The sequence below is a fragment of the Eumetopias jubatus genome, unplaced genomic scaffold (assembly GCF_037043125.1).
Source record: "Eumetopias jubatus isolate StellerSeaLion01/CBP00866 unplaced genomic scaffold, mEumJub1_p1.0 scaffold_17, whole genome shotgun sequence".
NCBI classification, from domain to species: domain Eukaryota; kingdom Metazoa; phylum Chordata; class Mammalia; order Carnivora; family Otariidae; genus Eumetopias; species Eumetopias jubatus.
Window position 1 is genome coordinate 32861414 of NW_028274823.1, and position 21153 is coordinate 32882566.

Here is a 21153-nt window from a genome sequence, read left to right on the forward strand (position 1 = left end):
AAGGATAAGGGTACCAGATTATAAATTCTATTGTCTTCTTAGTCTCTTCCTTTTCAGAAGTCTTCAACTTTCTATAATATGCTTGTGTTGAAATTTCAACAGCAAAAATAAAATATACTACAGAAATGATGAGTAACATCTTAAAAAGAAATCCAGAGTCAATAATAGGAGATCATTTAAACACCTAAGAAAGGAGAAAGTGAGATAAAGGATCGGCAGACCTAGTGATGATCTTTATGTTTTTAAAAATTCCTTCATCGTGTAAAGTAGTTAAGACAATGAATGTCTTCTTCGCTTCTATATATGTATCAAGGAAAATGTTAGAGAGATTGCTACTCCAGAATGATCTTAGGAACATATATGTTGGAGGTACCGGCCAGATGTGAGGAGAGCACAGATGTTCTAAGGTACGGAACCAAGTAGATGTAGATAATTCACAGGAAAGAGCCGGCTGTCAGCAGGGTGCCAGGAGCTCTGAGTGAGTGAATAACTGTGAGCCAAAGGAAAAAGCAGGATTATTCGGGAGACACTGTGGAGCTGCTACAGGCTCTTGAGGAGGGTGTGGCCTGGTGCAAGCTGGGGTTTAGGAACAAGAGCTGAGAAGGGCCCTGACAAGCCCTCACACACAGAGGACCAGCCCCACGGATACTGAAAAGATAAAGCTCCAGCCCCAACCTTGGTTAAGATTTGCGGGGGAAGAAGAAGGAAGGATTTATCTGCTCTTTTTGTTTGCAAGAGTCTCTTTCGTCTAAGACCCTCTTTAATGCATTCCTAAATCCAGATTAAATAAGGATTTTCTCTGATTAACACTGCTTTGCATTCCACCTTTCCTGGAGAGATCTAAGTACAAAAACCTTCTAAAACCTGCCTTTCAGGGTCCTCTATGAATGCATTAAGGAGCTAAAAGGAAAGCAAGATGTTTTCTGATCCTTTTACTTTTTTCTACTAAATTTCAAAAAAATATACTTCTTGCAGATAATACCATCTTTTATTTTATTTTTTTAAATAGGTTTCCTCATCTTTTTTTTTTTAAGATTTTATTTATTTATTTGACAGAGAGAGAGCACAAGTAGGGGGAGTGGCAGGCAGAGGGAGAGGGAGAAGCAGGCTCCCCACAGAGCAGGGAGATCCCAATGTGGGGCTCAATCCTAGGACCCTAGGATCATGAACTGAGCCGAAGGCAGACGCTAAACCAACGGAGCCACCCAGGCGCCCTAATGCCATCTTTTAAATCACCTCCTGTATTTAATAAAAATTATTGGAAAGGTATTTTATAAAATAGGAATTTTCTGAGACTAGTTTTTGGTGATCTGGCCAAACTATCCATGTGCAGCCGCCTTCCCAGTGCTCCCTTGGTTCTGATGGAGCCCTGCGTCCACCAGTCTATCCTTCCTGCATCTGTTCTGTCCCTCTCCATCCCGGGGCTGCTCTCAACCTGCAGACACCTTTCTGAAGGGCAATCAGCATCTATGGATTCCTCTCCTCATGTTCTCTTAGCTGATGGGTCTTTGCTGGGGAATCTCCAAACGGTAATGCTGCCGGTGGTTCTCAGCCTTGGCCACACATCAGAATCACCTGAGAGCCAATGGTGTGGGGGGAGCCTTGGGCATGAGGACTATTAAAAGCACCCTAAGTGACTCTATTGTGTAGCCAAAATCAAGACCTCCTCTCCTCCAAGAAGAAGATGTATGGAGACTGCCCATTGATGTAATCTCTTACCTTCAATTCAAAAATACTCAGTGAACAAGTCTGGGCTGTTTGTGTTCAGCTCCTGGAGCTGGAGTCCCTGCTCTGGTGCCAGGTTGCCAGGGAACAGAGGCAGGCAGACGGAAAGTATCTCTGGGTCAGATTTGTATTGATCTGAGCATCCGTGAAGGTAAAAGCCTGGTCGTCGGCACCCACAGTTCATCCTTTCTGCTCGTTCTCCCTGTTGAGAGCAGACATCACACCGTTGACTAAAACTCTTATTTGCCAGTATGTTAGTTTCCTGGCGCGAGAGAGTGTCTGTGTAAGCCTTCAGCATCCCATTTGGAGTAAAGACTTGCTGTTAAAGATATTTCAGCAATACAGGCAGGTGGGAAAATACTCTGGAGGTTGGGAGCGAGGGGGGCCTTCTCTTGTGCTCTTTGCGATTAAGGCTGGCCTAGAAGCAGATAAACCCACCTTGCTTCTTTTAATAAAGCTTCTCAGCCGCCTCTGTGCCTAAGAATCGCCAGTCCCAAGAAGGTTGTTAAAATGCAGATTGCTGGGCCCCACCTGGGATTTTTATTCCATTGAGGTGGTTGAGGACCCAGCAATCTGAGTTCTTGTTTCTAATTTACTTTAATTTTTTGACAAGCACAGTATTTTTACTTGTACTAAACTTAGTGTTGATTAAAATGTTCTCTTCTTACACTTGAACATAGCTGACTATATGGAAGCATTTGTCTGTTAACTAAAGGCACCCTAAGAACTCAAAATAATTCATCTTTTGCAAAGGTATTTCTGTAGGTTAAAGATCAAAATGCCACTCATGTCAGGGCACATAAATACCCTGTTTTATGCAGAACTGTGGTTAGTGCGTGATTCCCACATGTTGGTAGCAATCAGCCACACCAGGCTGGGGGATGTTCTCAGCCAACCCTCCCTGCCACCACCCATCACCCTCCCCCCAAAAGACACTGACAAAACGACAATAACAGAGACACCCCATAACCAAACCCAATCCTGGAGCACCTTCTGGCCTGCAGGAGATCAACCCTGGTGGGAAGGCGTCCCCTTCCCGTCTCTAGCGCACGTCACTGATAGGAGCTTTGTTCCTGGTCTAAACTGGTCTCCAAGGGTCTTCTGCAAGACAAGCCTCTACGATGAACTGAAAAGGCCTGCGCGGGCAGGCACTTTACATCCATTATTTATTCTCTTCACAGCAACACTGTGAGGTAGATATCCTCATTTTACAGTTGCTAGCATTAGGTAGTCTTCAGACCATCCTCTAGAAAGCACTGTTTCAGAGAGTGATCTGGGTTTGAAGGAACAGGAGGGAACCTGAGATGGACTCTCTCCTGCCCCTTGGGCCCAACCCTCCCCCCCACCCCACCCCCGCCGCCCATCCAAGGCCCACAGAAACAAGACCTCCAGCAGATCTTCTCCATACCTCTTGATGCTGATCTGCTCGGGTTTAGTCTGGCCTTCTCTCTCCCCTCCCTCAAGTATAGGCGTCCTGACATTTCACTGCTCCCTGTCACACCCACCCAGATTGGAGTTTCAGCTCATTAAAAGCCCCTCTGTTTGCAGGGGGAGGAAAGATACAGGTAAAGACTGGCTGGCTAAGCCGACAAAGCCTCAGGATCATGGTCACTTACGAAAATGTTTGAGATATAAGTGGAAAATGCAGGTTACGAAATGTCAAGTATGATCTTAATTATGTAAAATCCATACCTACTATATACATGTGTAGCGAAACATTAGAAGGCTGTTTAATTAAATGTTAATAGTGGAGGCTGGAATTAAGAGTGAAGTCTTAAGTTATTATTTCCAAATTTTGATACCTCTGTGACGTGTAGCCACCATGATAGGATCGTACAAAAATAGTTTCACTGCCCTAAAAATCCCCTGTGCCACCTATTCATCCTTCCCTTCCTCCTCCTGAACTCATGACAACCACTGATCTTCCTACTGTTTCCATAGTTTTGCCTTTTCCAGATTCCAGGTGGGATCATACTGTATGTAGCCCTTTTAGCCTTTCGGGATTATTCACTTGGCATATATTACTTTTTTTTTAAATCAGAAATAAAGTCACAAAATTAAAAACTGTACAACCTATGTGACCAGCCATACTTATCTGGGACTCTGAAGAAAAAAAAGGTCACATTCCTTTTCGCCATTCGAAATACAGTACCCCTATAACCATTTTTACCAGATTTCCTGCCGTTGGCATTCTGGGAGTCCCAGGGCTGCTTACACAACCCACACTGCTCCATCCTGGCTCCTGCTTGTCTCCAGATCCATGAGCCCGTCTTCTTGGAGCCATTCCCCCCCTCCCAGATGGCATCCTGAGGCTCTTTCCACCTCTGGCCACAGGCCCTTTCCTCATTTCCACACAATCCAACAGACTTATTAACACATAGTAAGTCTCTGCTGAAATTTGGGGAATAACAGAAAGGAAGCACAACACAGAGAATGATTTATATTTACTACTAGACAAGGCTTCGCTCAGTGTCCTGGATCCTTCTTCAGGTCTTCCCAGCTTTGCTCCCAGCCATAGACCATTCTAAAGGCCAGCTCGCTTCTGCACTGTAGAAATCTTCTAGAGGTCAGCCTGTGAAGGGACCAACAACCAGGAGGCCCCAGGAAGACGGGAAACATCCAGGTAGCAAAGCCCAAGTCCTGTCCCCCACATGCTCATCTTCCTTGATTCCTGTTCTGGAGGAGAGTCTTTGCAGACTGAGTGACAGCCCGTTTCTCACAGACAGGGATATGGTCATGTCTTAGCCCCAAGGTCATCAAATGGTCCCTACCATGCGGCTCTGCGCCAAGCAGGTCCAGTCCCTTTTTCACTGTTGCAAATGGGAAGGGCACGTTCACCCTGCACGCCCCCCGCCCCCCCAGCACGCCCATCACCACTCTGCTGCTTCCGCAGACTATGGCTCGAGAAGAAAGCACATGACTCTCAAATAAATAAAAATATACAGGCAGAGGGTAGTTTAAATCCACACAGAGAAAAGCCCAGAGTCCCACAAAGGAGGGACAGCCCAGGAAAACCCACGCCCCAGTGAGGTTGTTGAACTGACCGCTCAGCTTCATTGTCTGAAACTTCGCACTGGGATTCAGGAGTTTTCCCCAAGCATCTATTTGCTTAACTTAGGCACAGCTGAAAGGCCCACAGCACAAAAGGGTGTGGAGGGTGGTCTCCTAACCAGTAAAGTCAGCCCCAAGCAAATGGTCAGAAATGCAAATTATCCGACCCACTCTGGACCTACCCAATCAGAAGCTCTGGGGGCGGGGCCCACCTTCCGCGTTTCAGTAGCCCTCCCGGGGATTCAGGTGCAGTTGAAGGTGGGAAGCTGCTTCTTTGAAGGCAAAAAAACTGGGAATTTTCAAACAATGATTTGTCCAACTCAGAACTTGTGGGATCTAAATCTTTTGAGAGCCAGGCTCAGCCTGGGGCACACAGCTTCAGGGTGTTGTTAAAAACTAAGTTTGTTGACATTAATTCAAAAGCTTGAAAAAAATTTTAGATCAGTGACAAAGGAGTGAATGTATAATTTGATTTGGTTTATATGAGTAATAATAATTATAATTATTTGTATAATCTGCTTACTATTTTAAAATGCTGAAATGCCATGCTGCTTAAAAATACGTATTAACATCTTTTATTTCTTTTTTTCCCCCAAGATTTTATTTAAATTCAAGTTAGTTCTAGTTTCAGGGGTAGAATTTAGTGATTCAACAGTTGCGTATAACACCCAGTGCTCATTCCATCAAGTGCCCTCCTTAATGCCCATCACCCAGCTCTCCCATTCCCCCACCCACCTCCCCTCCAGCAACCCTCAGTTTGTTCCTTAGAGTTAAGAGTCTCTTATGATTTGCCTCCCTCTCTGTTTTTGTCTTATTTTATTCTTCCTTCCTTTCTCCTATGTTCATCTGCTTTGTTTCTTAAATTCCACATATGAGTGAAATCATATGGTGTCTTTCTCTGACCAACTTATTTCGCTTAGCATAATACTCTCTTGTTCCATCCACATCATTGCAAATGGCAAGATTTCATTCTTTTAGATGGCTGAGTAATATTCCATTGTATATATATATACCACATCTTCTTTATCCATTTATCTGTTGATGGACATCTGGGCTCTTTCCATAGTTTGGCTATTGTGGACATTGCTGCTATAAACATTGGGGTGCATGTGTGTCCTTTTGAATCACTATGTTTATATCCTCTTTATAAATACCTAATAGTGTAATTGCTGGGTCATAGGGTCGTCCTATTTTTCACTTTTTGAGGAACCTCCATTCTGTCTTCCAGAGCGGCTGCACCAGCTTGCACTCCCACCAACAGTGTAGGAGGGTTTCCCCTTTCTCTGTATCCTCAACATCTGATGTTTCCTGACTTGTTAATTTTAGCCATTCTGACTGGTGTGAGGTGATATCTCATTGTGGTTTTGATTTGTAGTTCCCTGATAATGAGTGATGCTGAGCATTTTTCATGTGTCTGTTGGCCATTTGGATGTCTTCTTTGGAAAAATGTCTGTTCATGTCTTCTGCCCATTTCTTGACTGGATTGTTTATTTTGGGGGTGTTGAGTTTGATAAGTTCTTTATAGATTTTGGATACTAGTCCTTTATCTGATATGTCATTTGCAAATATTTTCTTCCATTCCGTGGGTTGCCTTTTTATCTTGATGAAGTCCCAATAGTTCATTTTTGCTTTTGTTTCTCTTGCCTTTGGAGACGTGTCTGGTAAGAAGTTGCTGCAGCCAAGGTCCAAGAGGTTGCTGCCTGTGTTCTCCTCTAGGACTTTGATGGATTCCTGTCTCACATTTAGGTCTTTCATCCATTTTTACTTTATCTTTGTGTATGGTGTATGAAAGTAGTCCAGTTTCATTCTTCTGCATGTGGCTGTCCAATTTTCCCAACACCATTTGTTGAAGACACAGTCTTTTCCCCACTGGATATTCTTTCCTGTTTCATTGAAGATTAGTTGCCCGTATAGTTATGGGTCCATTTCTAGTTTCCCTGTTCTCTTCCATCGATCTATGTGTCTATTTTGTGCCAGTACCATACTATCTTGATGATTACAGCTTTGTCATACAAACTTGTCCAAAATTGTGATGCCTTCTGCTTTGCTTTTCTTTTTCAATTTTCCTTTGGCTATTTGGGGTCTTTTCTGGTTCCATACAAATTTTAGAATTGTTTGTTCTAGCTCTGTGAAAAATGCTGGTGTTATTTTGGTAGGGATTACCATATTAACATCTTTTTAAAACATATATTAGGTAAGTTCTGTTCTTAATTTTATTTTTGTTACGTGAACATGGCTGTGTCATCACAATTTTAAAAATTAAATTGTGATCCTATTATCCTCTGCCATCCACGGAAGGGTATCTCATAAAGGACTAATCAAAGAGAAGCTGTTTTATGCTTATTTTCACCTAACCATGACTTATCACAGTGAGACAGCTGGTATTTAAATCTGGGAACAGTCCAGCTGTACATTCCTTTTGCATATGCTTTATGCTGTAGTAGAGCAAAAAAGTGCTCCAAAGCGGATGCCAGAGAGGAGGAAAGGTGTGCATCACACAGAGTAGTTGATAAAATGAGCTGAGAGCATCATCACATCTTAGTTTGGGGGACACTGTGTTTTCCCAGGTAATAGAAGTTTGGTGACTGTAACTGACAGTCTGTGGGCATCAGGATTTGTGTGAATGAGCGGCAGAGGGAGAAGAAAAATTTTGCACACAAAATGTGTAGTTTATGAAACAATTCGACAATGTGCCATAATTACATATTATAATTATAATTATTTTAATAATATATAGTGAAAAGAAATTAGGAAGGGCCAAAAAGCATCAGATACCAAGTTGAGCAAATGACAAAATCACATCAAACTTATGCAACAGTTTACATCTGTTTATCTACACCTGCAGCAAAGTTACTTATACAAATCAGCCCCTGGCTCCCCCTTACTCTGTGTCCCATTCTTGACAAACTTCAGAGAGCATCCTTTACAGTGACTCATTTTGTCCTTGAACCTAGTTAAGGATTAATTCAGCCTGAAGGTGTTTTGTTCGATTACAGTCAGCTTACAGCCAGAGTTGCCTTCTGTTCTGCACTGGAAATTATTAAATTGCCTCCCGATCAAACCATGCCAACTTCTCTCTCCCTCAATCTCTCCTTCTCTCCAAGCCCAGACCTCTTATCTTTCATTTTCCCTCATTCCTCTGTCTCAGAGATTCCCTAGAGTTCTGCAGGAAAAGGAGATAGGGGTTTGGTGCAGGACATATGTGAACAAACTCTAGAATCCTGTGGTGTTCTGAGGCAACTCAAGGGTCCAGCTCTAGGATCCCTCTGTGTGTCTCAGTTGGGCAGCCGTTCCCCCTTCTCCCTCATCCCTTCTTTCCTCTCTGCTGCTGAGCCTAGGGCTTTGCTGAGTTCTCATATGAATGGAATTAGTGAGTGCAGCCTTCCTAACTGGGGATATAAAATATGGTCTCATTTCCTTTGTTATCCAAAATACCACTTGGCGCCGACCTCTCCCCACATCCCAACATGGGTCCCTCATTTGGTCCCCCAGTTTTGTAGACAATTTCCCAAGATGCAGCTTAAGGTTGTCCTGAAAGAAGTTTCTCTGCTCCTTCTACTCCACCCTCCAGCCTGTCTTTCCTCTGCGCTTCGCTCCTCCAAGCCCAGGGAACGCGCCTTTCCCCACAGCCTGGCTGAGGCCAGGGTACAACAACCAACAGGATACCACTGAACATTCGGGGGCAATGGGGAGGAATTCTCTCATTGCAAATGGCTAGCGATGGTGCCAGGTAGGGCTCTTCTCAGAGATGGAGCCCAAACCCAGCCACTCTCGTATCCCTCCCCACCTGCCCAGCAATGAATGACCTTCTGGTGGGTCTATGCTCTTCAGGATTAGCTCCTAACAGTCATTAGACCTGGAAGGGGAGAGAGCTCCCTAAAATCCCCAGTGCAAGTTCCCATTCCTTATTTGAGAGTCTTCCTTTTGCCAGAAGGGTTGAGGGGAGGAGGGTCTATCCCTACCCAGTAAATCTCACCCCACCCCTCAGTGCCCAACGGCTCTCAAGTCAACAACTACAGCAGAACATCAGCCTCGGTGGGTTAGTTAGCCTTAAATTAACACTCAGCGGCAGAGATGCCAACAGGCAGGCCAGGCAGCACTCCTCCAGCAAGCTGCCTCCCATGCTCTAACTGCGCCACCCACGCTGAAGAGCTTTGCAACACGCCCGTCCTAAATCCATGCAGAGCCAGAGAATGTTCCTCCAGATTCCCCCTAGTCAACAGGGTTTCATAGACCTCTGCCAAACTTAATTGTGCACCACTATTCATATTACCCCATGCAAGGCCTATCTCCCAGAGTTAGAGAAATTTGCGATCAGGTTTATGGGAAATCACAATTTTCTCCGAGAACAATGGCTGTGTATGAGATTTACATTTTGTTAACTATAGGGCTCAAGCACATTGTTTCCTCAGAACAAAGGAAAGGCTTGCCTGAAAAGTGAATTCAACTATCTTACTCTTTGATGACAGAACCGTGTGAAATTGTAAATATATATATATATATATAATTTATTATATATATAATTTAGTTGTATATAAATATAAATAAGAAATATATTTTATATATTTATATACATCATTATTTATATACAACATAAAATTATGTATATTTCATACATAACACATGAATATATATTTACATGTAAATATATATAAATATAAGTACATTTTTTTAAGTCAGAAAGTTATTATGAAGAGAAAAACCATGGCCCTGTACTCTGACCCTATTAACATTTTTCTCTATATATCTATATAAAACATAATAGAAATGATATATGCACAAGCTATGAACATTCAAATCATACAGAAAAATCTTCATTGTAAAGAGGAAGTCTCCTTTTTATAAAACGGAAGGCCCCATTCCCCCTGGAGCCGCCAGCTTTCACTCCACAGTCTATATACAAGGGCGCTTGGCCATGAGGACAAGTAGAGGCTGAGATTTATTCCTTCCTTGACTGTTTGCCAGGCTGTGTGCCCTGCTGCCATGAAGGTGCCCACCCAGAAGAAAGGGGTACCCTTTTCTAATTTGTATGAGGATACTCCATTGCCTTGGAAAACAATCTTTGAATAACTGCTTGCATATCCTTCTAAAAAGCTATGCATGTGCTGGCTCATAGGAATGTACGTGTCCTTTCGCATCCCACAGAAAAAAATATGTGATACACATTATTCTGAACTTCCTTTCCTTTCTTCCTTTTTTGCTTTTTTCTCCTTCACAGTTTTGTTTAACTTAATATGTGCTGGGGAATTTTTTTATGTGTCAGCAATACGGGTATGTTTCTTTTTTTTCTTTTTTTTAAGGTTCTGTGGTAGTCCACTGTATGGCTTTATCAAAGTCTACATTACTAGTTCCCTTTTAATGATTGATGGGCATTTAGGTTGTTTCCAGGTTTTTTTAGTGGGGAGTCAGGAAGGATTATGGTTATTATGCAAAATGTTTATATGTACATAATGGTATGGTTTTATGACCATGTTTATAATGGCAAATTACTAGCAGTAGAATTTCTGGGTCAAACGGCATGCAGGTTTTAAAATTTAACAGGTATTGATTATAACAATGTGCATTCCCAAGAATATCTGTATTCTTGTACCCCCATCTACCCAGGGTATTATCACATGAAGTTCTGCTTCCAACTGCTACCAATCTGATAAGTAGAACATGTCTCATTGTTGCTTTGATCTAGATTTCTTTAAATGTAAGTAATGTTAAATATCTTTTCATTAGTCTGTTGGCCACTTGTCCTTTTCTGTTTGCTACGTGTTCACATCTTTTGCCTGTTTCCTATTGAATTATTAATAATTACTTTGCTGAGTCATAAGATTTCTCTGTCAATCAAAAGATGGAGTCCTTATTATTATTGTGTCACAAATATTTCTTCCAGCACATCATTTATCTTTTGATCTTATGCATATTACTTTTTGTTCTACAGAGTTTCCAAATGTGTATGCAGTCAGATTCATTAATCATTTTCTTTATGGCTTCTATGTATGTACAACTTTTTGGTGACAGTTTTTCCAGATTCTACCTCGTAAAGTTCACCAAAAAAAAATCTTGGACCTGATTTCAGCTCATGTGTCCTTCAAGGTAGCTCCATCTTGCAATGTGAATGCTCTAAGGACAATCAGGGGTGAACAGTGAGGTTTATCAGAGGGCTTTTGCCACACGTGTGTCCTCAGAATGGACAGATCTAGAAACCACAGTTTGTCTTCAGCGCCTGAGCCTGGCCCAGATATCCAATGGGCAGGGACAGGGATATGGCCCAATGACCACGTTCCTTACAGAATCAGTCACACTTTCCCTTTACTCAGGTAGCAGATGGTCAACCTAATTAAATACAATACGATTCACACTGTTCGAGGGGTTTATTGTAGGTCTTTTCTCTTTTTGTATTCAAGAAGGACAGAAGACTTTTTTTTTAAATCAACCTTGTTATTAATATTTTATGTTTAATTTGTTTCTTGCAGGCAGCTTCAAAAGATGGTCCACGATATCAAGAACAATGAAGGTGGAATAATGAACAAAATCAAAAAGTAAGTTAAACTCCATAGCACTATATACGCACTCATTTATATAAATAACACATTATTCTAGCCTGTGCTAGGTGGAAGAGAACAAGGTTCTCTGTTACCCAAGTGAGGAGTTGCAGCCTCTTTAGCATGTAACCCTTTCTTACTCATCGCTAGAGTCCATGGTGGTAAGACCCATATTCAGGAAACATGGAAAATGAATGGGGTGACCCTCGGGGCATTTTGTTTTTCCCTCTCACTGCAGTAAAAGTGAGCCATACCACTCAAGGTGCCAGCAAATGTCAGCAAAGACATTTATAGAAACAGGACAATCGGCTTCTATAACTATTTAGTTAAAGTCCACAAGGACACGCTTCGAGAAATCCAAAAGAGAAGTTATAAGAATACAGTCTTAGCATTTTTAGGATGCCATACCTGTTTTCCATATTTCAATTTTTGCTTTTTCAATTATAGCCTTAAAATAGTGTTTTCAATGTGCTTGGAGAGGAAAAGCTAGAATTTCAAATCTTCCTGCACATCAAAAACTCTTAAGCTTTTTTAAAAAAAAAGATAAAAATTGTACATACCTGTATTTGCCACTCAAAATCTAAGAGGAAAGAGGAAATGGTATTCCATTAAGTTTTTGTGTAAGTTCTTTTATTCAGAAAGTGAAAATAGTAGAGATTCACCAGGAAAAAAAATCAGAGAGTTCAGAACTGCATGAAGTCAAAATCTCCCACTTCTCCATATTCACACCTCAACCAACTCTGGGGAAATAGACATTGTCATCAGTGAGTCTGGTATATATATGTGTATGTATGTGATATAGTACACAGCTATACACACATACATTTTCATCATGAATGGCGTCATACTTCATAAACCATTCTACCAACTTGCTTTGCTTAGTGGTTTTACTTAATGCTATATCATGGGCGTCTTTGTTTGATGGTATGTAAAAATAGGGCATATTCTTTTTTGAACAGCTTATTAACAGTCTGCTATAAATGTATTATCCTTCATTTAACCAGCTATGGGAAAGAGATGTGGGGGTTTAAACTGACATATTCTTGGAGGTGAATTTGATAAGATCACTAAAAATTTTGTGGCCATTTCTTATAATGGCCATAATAAATAATTTTTACAGATTTTTACAGATTTTGAGTATACCAGAAAGCTAAATTCCTAAAATGAAATTTCTAGATGGAAGAATTTATGCCATTGAAATTTTTATTGATGTTATCAAATTGCTTTCCAAAAATTTTGTACCATTAATAGTGTATAGAGAAGTTCACTTCCCTATGCCTTCAGAACAAAATGTCTGCATTCTTTTTGGTCTTTGTTAAACTTGTAAGTAGGAAATCATGTTTTATGGTGTTTTTAGACTATAAAATGCAAATGAGTCTCAATGTGTATAAGTGATTAACATAAAATAGTTAAAATGGTCTTCTGCTTGTGGGGCATCTCCTAGAGGAGGAGAATTTGTCCTCGTGCTCTGTCCGGTGGTGGAGAGATTATTCTCATTTAGTATTTCTGACACACGCAGAATCACATTGAAATGAGATAACCTGCTAGTCATTGTTTTAATCGCTAGCAATTCTAGATTAATTATCCCACAGTTGTCAGTCTTACAATACACCAGTTTTCTCCATAATATGATGCCTTTGTGTAAAACGTCTCTCTATTCCATGGTCAGGCATACTTAGAGTAGCCACGGAGCTCAGAGTTTTTCAGACAGTTTCTATTTTATTATGCCCATTGTTCCCAAAATACACTTTTACTTGACAAGCCATGTTTCCTCTCAGCTTGGAAAATATGGCTGCCATAATCGTTACCCTAGGTGAAGACAGTGGCCCTTTGCTTCTGAGTGACCTGCTGTTACCCTCTTACTCGTTGCCAGGCAACAGGTGCTACCTTGAAAGGAGGAAGCACGGTTGAACACACTGGTTTCCTAACACAAGACCGTGACAGAATTGTCACTGGTCCATGGCCAAATGAGAAAATAAGGACCTTGAAGCGTTGGGGGTTGGCATGCAGCTGCTGGCTGCTAAGTGAGGCCCAAACCACAGCTTTTATTCCTGGTCGGTGTTCAGTGACCACCAGTCCCTTCCTGAGTCTGTCCTTTATCCCGAGATGATAACCTTCAGACATTTTGGGTATTAAAATACCGTTCATTTTCTCTTATGAAATGATGGCAATAACGGGTAATGGTTGGTTTGTGTTTCTCGAAATTTTACTGGTTCAGGAACAGACCCGGCACCATTCCTTGTTTGTTTTTGTGCTTTCCCCCCCCTATAACACCGTGGCTAATCTTTCTCTCTGGACCTCATCAGAAATCTAATGATAATATCTCCCCAGCCCACGCTGGCTTGCTATGAGAATTGAATGAAATAATCGATCTGAGAACCTTTGGGGAAACAAAAAGCAGAATTTCTATGCAAATACAAATATTGTTATTTTTGCAACATTAAAATTCTGGTTTATCAGGCTAATTTTTTTGTAATCAGACATGAATTTCTGAAATGCTTTTTTCCCACAAGAAATGAAATATGTTTTGCATGTAATGGTTAACCTATACCCTGTTTCTTAAAAAAGGATGTGATGTTTTAGTAAATAAAGGCTACTGGATGTAGGTTTTATTTATATATACTGTAAATTTCATTAAGCAAATCATTCTTAAATGAAATGAGCAACTATTATTAAGAATAATAATTTACTAGAAATCTTACCCATTTCAAATAATAGAATGGGAGGTGTTGGGAAATATTTTTAAAATGTAATTTTAACTTTCTTCTTTTAGTGAGGGGGAAGGATTGTGAATATTCAAACATTTTATACATGCGTAAAGATACTAAAGTAGTTTTGAGAGTGCTTGAAACAGTTCAACTTCTAAATAAGCTAAGTATCACAATCCCCAACTTGGAGACGCTCACTGCTCACTTATTTGGCACTTTTTTAATAGTGCCTAAATAATCTCAGTCCAACCTACAACTAAGTGCTCTGTTATATCTAATATTTTTCTTGATATTTAAAGCATTTATTATTTATTAAAATAGAGTTCATCTTCTCTTACCGTCCTATCAGCCAATCAACATTTCTCTTCCTTGAACCTCTGAACTCTGTGCTTTCTAGTATTCTGACCTCTCAGAACCCTCCACCACTGAACTTGACCTTTGCCAAGTGACAGCCCCCTTGCACACTGAGGAGATGAGGGAGGTGGGAGACCTCTGGTTAATGGCTTCACTCCATTTACGATACATTTAGCCTTTCAATGTGATGTGTCCAAAAGAAGCCATCATTCTATTAGTTATCTGTCTGTTATCTATATATCTGCTTCTGTTATGGGCCTTGACAACAGTTGTCCTACTCACTGACCATTTGTCTAATGGTTGTTCTCTATAGGCTGAAAGTCAAAGCACCTCCAAGTGTTCCTCAAAGGGATTATGCCTCAGGTAAGAGTATTTCTAAAATACTTGGACTCTTGACTAATTTCATGTTCATAGTTACTTCTAGAAAAGGGAACTATGTTCTACTCATTTGAAAATAAGAGTGCCCATCCCAATTTTAAGAATGCCAAAATCCATTAGGCATTTGACTACAGTGGAGATGTAGTATTCCATCCAGCCAGCCATCCATCCATCCAGCCATCCATCCATCCACTCATCTATTTATCAGACATTTATTAAGTATCTTCCATGTACCAGGCACATACACGGTTTTAGGTAGAGATACAGGGCTAAACAAGACAGATATAGTCTCCATACTCACGGTGTTTATAGTGGAGAAAAGAAGATACAAGGATATAAAAGCAATTAGAGTTAGGGTGATGGGGAAGCACAAAGTTCTATGAAAGTCCATACAGCAGTGTCTAATCTAATCTGAAGTGGAGGGTGTGGAGGAATCAGGGAAGGGAAGGCTTCCTGGATAGAGAATTGTTAAAATGGATACTTGAGGGTCAGTGAGGGTGGGGAAGAGGGGGAAGATAAATTATTGTTGGTGCATGGTTACTCAGTCCTCTCTGACCTTAGCCCTGCTACCCATTCCAACTAGGATCAATTTTGTCAGCAGAGGGTAGTCTTGAGATTGGCATTGTTTATGGTAGTGGTGAGCAAAATAAATTATCCAACATACTTCCCTTTTCTAGAAGAAAGGCCTTGGGAAGATAAGTCTAAAATCTCTTTCTAGTGGCCGAAATATAAAGATTTCCTGGACATGGACAGACCTATATAGCCCTTAGTGAAAACCACAGGGCTACAGACATCAATGAAGTATCTTCCTCTACAGCACAACAACCCAAATCACAACCTTAAAGGATGCTTACTATTTTTTTTCTGTCGCTGATCAAGACAGCAATAAATCAGACAGTTGAGTTCCTCTTAGGCACTAATTAAATCTTATCACACTAAGAAAAACTGACCAACATGTCAAGTCTGGTGACTGACCTGTTGGACCACTTTCCAGAACTCCCTAGGTTACACAGTACTTATTGACTTCACCTTGCCAATCAGTCAGCAAGTCTCAACAGTTGACCAGGAGATTCCTTTGCAGTGAAAAGATAAAAATAAATAAAAAAAATAAATAAAGACCCTGTCCTGACCTTTAAAATCTACCTGATCAAAAGTCAAGGGGGAAAAAAAAAACAAAACCCAAGCAAGCTGCTTAGTTAACAAATGAGAACAAATTCATCCTTCTCCCCCAAGTTCTAAAAAAGAAAAGAAAACAAAGCAAATGATATCTGCTAAGTACCCTGAGTTTTGATGGAAAATTATGGAATCATAGAGTCCCAGGTCTAGAAGGAGCCCCAAAGATCCGACAGCTTAACATCCAACCCAGTGCTTAACCCTCCACCCCCACCACCACCATGCACCACAAATGAGGCCCACCTTCTGTTTGGACATTTCCTGTGATGACTTCCCAAGCCTCTTTGGTCCTGTCAAGGACAGACAGCCCTGGCAGGACAGAGATGCAGTCAGTCCATTTCCTGCTGGCTTCCTAAGTCTGTCCTCATGGCCACACAGCACAAGTCTTTAAACATTCAGGAAAACAGAAATAGAGGTGTTCCGTGCAACTTCAAGGATAAAATTAAGAAATTAGGTCATTGGAATAATTTATTCTCTGAAATCAATATCTCCACGTGCTTCTGCTGTTTCACACATTCTTTGACTCATTTGACAAATATGACACAGTACATCTTGTGTGACACTGAATCTACTAAATATGGAGTGGGGAACAAAAAATAGCCCTGACCTTCAGGTGCTTCATGACTAGTGGCGTGTCTGATAATAAATGAGAATGCAAACAGGTCAATATTTGCCTAAGGTCACACTGTTGTAGAGAGAAGCTCCCCTGGCCATTCCACACACCCCTGAGTGGTCAGAACTGGACGAGGCCTCTTTCCTTAGACCCTTGGGCCCTAATACCCAGGGGCTGTTGTAAGAAGCACAGGGAATGCATAGCAACCCTCCGTCCGCTGGAGAAGTGAACTGTCACACTGCCTCGCCCTTGCCCTGGTGTCCTTACCGAAGCCAGTATTCACTTGATTTTTTGTCTCCCTGTCTCCACTCTGACTGGTGGTACCAGCAAGGCTGACTCGGGGAGAGCTGCATTCACCATCAGCCCCGCCTCATGGAACTAAGAATAGAGGAATGAAACTTGGACTCAAAGGTATTTGAAAGCCTGGAAAGTCCTGAAAGACCGCTCACCCCTAGTTTCTCGTGTTAGGGCTAACTGGAGACCAGACGGGCCCCGGGGCTGCCCGAGGTCATCCAGCCAGGTGATGGCCAAGCCAGGACTCAGTCACCCCACCCCCCATCAATAGGGCTCTGAGAAAGGAGGAAGGGACAGGGCAAGGGACTTTTTAAGATGTGAAGCATTTAGATGCAAATCACCTCTCCTACGTGGCTCAGATCTGCTCCCCACACTGTCACAGTACATCTTGTGTACACTGTCCCTTTCTCCTCTTGGGACAGACCCAGGGGGACTGTCCACAGGCTGCCTCCCCCACAGCCTCTGTAGTTCTTCTTTCTGTTCCCTCTTTGCATCTGCCTCCACCACCACATCGAACCGAGCCTCCTTCCTTCTTTCCCTCCTGCATCCCACTCCTTCCCCACATCCCGCCCCCAGCTCTGTAAGAGGAGGAACTGGCAGGGCCTCCAGAGCTGAATCAGGGCCACAACTGAGCGTGTGTCAGACCTGCAGCATGGAGGGCCCCCCGCAGTGCCCAGGGTCTCTGGTGCTGCTCGTGACCCAGAACAGGGATGCTCCATTCACACCCTTCCCTTCACCGCTTCACTCAAGCTCTCACCACAGAATCTTTTACTGTCTTTCCAGCCATCCCATCCCATTCCCGAGCCCCCCGGGCTGGTTCGGCCTTTGTCACTTCATGCCTGAACCGCTCAAACACCATCCTCACCAGGCTTCCTGCCTCAGGTTTGTCACTGGGACCTACAGTGGCCTCTGTGGCTGGATCACCCCCTTGGTTGGCAACAAATCTGGCTTTGTTTTCTCCCCTGACTCTCCGGAACAGCTTGTTCATTCCAACCACATCTATGGAGCCTTATGGATGCCCCTCCCAGCCATCAGCTAGGCCCTGCTTCTGGGGCTGACACACAGGTCCCAGCCTTAGGGGGTGGAAGGAGGGTGCCCTCCTTCGTCTTCGTTCTCTCACTTGAGTTCTGGCCATCCTTCAAGGCCCCGTTCAATCCCACCCTCACCACACAGCCTCATGTAACCCTTCAGCCCTTGCTGAGCATACCCTTCACAGAACTTTCCCAGCACCTGGCCATGATTCCAGGTGTTGAGACATTTGTCAGGAAAGCTTACACTGCCCTGGATTGTCCTCAGTGTGATACGTGGCTGTTCTTCCAGACCTAGGTCTATTACCTCCATGGCTGGGTGAGAAGATCTTGGACTTTGGGGTCCTCTAGCCTGGATTAGAATCCCGGCTTTGGCCCCTAAACACTGTGAACCTAGAAAAGTTATAACTTCCCTGAGCCTCAGCTTCCTGCTTGGAGATGAGAGTGCTGATCTATCCTTCAGGTCGTTATGAAAGTAGATTAATAGTAACCAGCAGCATCCATTGAGCTCTTACTCAATAGATGGGTGTCAGGCGCCCTTCTACTCACTTTCCCTGGGCTATTTCATTTCATTCTCGCAAAGCCCCATGACACAGGCTCTACTTATCATATCCATTTCGGTGGTGAGAAAACGGGTGCCCAGAGGTTAAGCAATTTGCCTGTTCATGCTGCAAGCTAGTGGATTTTGAATCAGGATTTTGATCAAGGCAGCCTGACCCCAGAGCCCAAGCTCCAAACCCTGGAGCGGACATGGAGGTGGGACCATCATGGCACTGGCACGTGCCTCACAGTGCCAGGAGCCGTGTGAATCACAGAGCCTGGGCCAGGCAAGGGGAGGAGCTCCTCTATTATGTGGCATGCGATTGTGACACCGTAAATGGAACATAAGCCCCAAACCAGGTACATGACACAATTGGAAAGGCTCTCCCTAATAAGGAGGCCCAACCCGCATCTCAGCTTCCTGCCAGGGGCGTGCAAACTTACATCCCTAGTGAAACCACCTGGCCCACACTAAACTTGAACTTACCCTCCTGAAAGTATCACCCTCTACACTAGAGGCTCTCTTGGGTCCATTTCTTTATGGTAGCCATATTGTGTGGTTGTCACTGGAGTGAAATAGAATTGGTATTTTTTTTAATATTTTATTTATTTATTCATGAGAGACAGAGGGAGAGAGAGAGGGAGAGAGAGAGAGAAGCAGAGGGAGAAGCAGGCCCCCAAGGAGCAGGGAGCCCGATGAGGGACTCAATCCCAGGACCCTGGGATCATGACCTGAGCCGAAGGCAGACGCTTAACCATCTGAGCCACCCAGGCGCCCAGAATTGGTATTGTTTTGAGGGTTTATTAAGACATTGTCAATATCCAAGGCAACAATAAGTAACATTAATACAGCATTTACTGTGTGCCAGGCTTTGGGAAGCACTTCACATGTATTGTATTACTTGAATCTCATAAACACATGAGGCAAGCACTACTCTTACCTTTGTTTCACAGGTGAGAAAGTGAGCTTTAAACAATTAAACTCCTGGTCCACTGCCAAGCAGGTAGAAAGGAGCAGAGCCAGGATTTGAACCCGGGGAGCCTGATTCTAAAATCACAACCCACCCACTTTAGGAAGCTCCCTGAGATGCTGGACAACCAGTACTTTGGATCTAGTACTTTGGACCATCCTGCTTTTTAGTTTGGGAAATGACCTGCAGGCTGTGACTTTATTAAGAGCAGGTTGTTGTGAGTTGCTTGTAGGACCAGCAGATGGGTGTAGCTGGGTTTAAAATAGAAAGGTTTCTATTTTAAAGGTGCCATCAGGCAACCTCTCCCAAATGGTGATGCTTTTCTCTCTTTTCTGCCTCAGCGCTCTATGACGCCTGAATTGGGCCATTCTTGTTTCTCCTAGGTTTTATCCGAAGGCTCAGTAGAGGGCCAGGCAGTTTACATGAGATTTCAGCTACAGGGGCCAAGACAGGGAGCCTGGCCTCCAACCCCCCCCCCCCACACTCACCAGCCATGTGGCCTCACACAGGTTTTGAAACGTCTCTTAGCACCGGTTTCCTCGACTATAAAATTGAGATCATAACGGCACCTCGACTATAAAACTGAGATCATAATGGCATACGACAAAGCACCCTTTTGAGGAAAATTGAGAAAATATACTTATCCTAGCCCAGAGCACATAGGAAGTGTTTAATAAATGGAATCTATTATTAGTATCCTAATTTTCGTTCCTTCAACTCATTTGTTGGTTCATACTTTTATTACTGCACAGATTACAAATGCCAAACGTCATCCAGATGCAAAGATAAATTAAATAGGCCTTGGTTTTCAGTACCGAGAGGCCCAAACAAATGATCATAGCACAGGGCAGCATGGACCTCACGTGTCATCAAGGTGCCAGCAGCGCCTGTGAGGGCCCGAGGAAGGAGTCATGGGTCAGAACCCGAGGCACTGGGGAAGACCGAACGACAGAGCTATAACAGGGACTTCCACGCAAAGAAGGAAGATGGGCTGGGGAGTAGCCCGGGCAGAGCAGAGAGCGATCACAAGTGCAGGCTGGGAGGAACGCAACGCCCAGTATCACTGTGAGTGAACATGGACGATGGCAAGAGAGGTCCAGGGAGGGACAGGAGGGGCAGGCGTCCGAATGTGTGGACACAGAGCCTCGGCTTGACTCCGTAGGGAGCCACTGATGATTCTTGAGGAAAGGAGCAGCATGCTCCAAACTTTATTCTAAGGAAATCACTAGAAACAGTCCACAGTGTGTGTTGGAGAGGAAAGAAAACGGGACAGGAAAAGTAGTTAGACAGCTTCTGCAAGTGCTTTCAGCAGTGACTGACTAGAGAGTGGGCCCCCGGCTCCCTGAGGAAAGGCTCAGCAGATACAGCTCAGCAAGGCAGGGAAGTGTGTTTTATAAAGGCATTTTATAAAGGTTTCTACTTGAAAGGTTGAAACAAAAACATCTTGCCACCTTAAGTGCTGATCTTCAATTATCCCCAAACTTAAGGTATTAGAAACGTATCCCCCTCAGTGCCAGGTATTGGTATATTGAGAAGGGGACTTATTCACCTAGTCTTCTCGAGTTTCTTGCCAAACCCCAGTGACTGCAGTACACTCTAATGCGGTATAAGTTAGCCCAGATCATAACTTAATAAGAATTATCTTCTGTGAATGTCAAAGTTAGGCCCATTATTTGGCTCATAAAATAAAGCTCCTTCTTCGTGCCCTATCATGTTTTTCCCAAGAGAGGGCGCTGTTGCTGCCATAGCTTAAAATCTGGCCACTCTGAGCTAAAACCCCTCTTT

The 21153-nt window shown here is 43.0% G+C and overlaps 1 protein-coding gene across 6 annotated transcripts in view; it reads left to right on the top strand.

Annotated features, from left to right (window-relative positions):
* The window catches only part of BLNK (B cell linker), a 73560-nt gene that overhangs the window by 14869 nt on the left and 37538 nt on the right, over positions 1 to 21153 (top strand). For 3 of the 6 annotated variants that reach the window (XM_028098801.2, XM_028098803.2, XM_028098802.2), the window contains exons 2-4: positions 11241 to 11306; positions 14685 to 14734; positions 16863 to 16946. In XM_028098801.2, the coding sequence (XP_027954602.1) occupies positions 11241 to 11306; positions 14685 to 14734; positions 16863 to 16946 (200 nt within the window). The remainder of the gene's footprint in view (positions 1 to 11240; positions 11307 to 14684; positions 14735 to 16862; positions 16947 to 21153) is intronic. The other 3 variants (XM_028098804.2, XM_028098805.2, XM_028098806.2) reach the window with 1 other exon arrangement.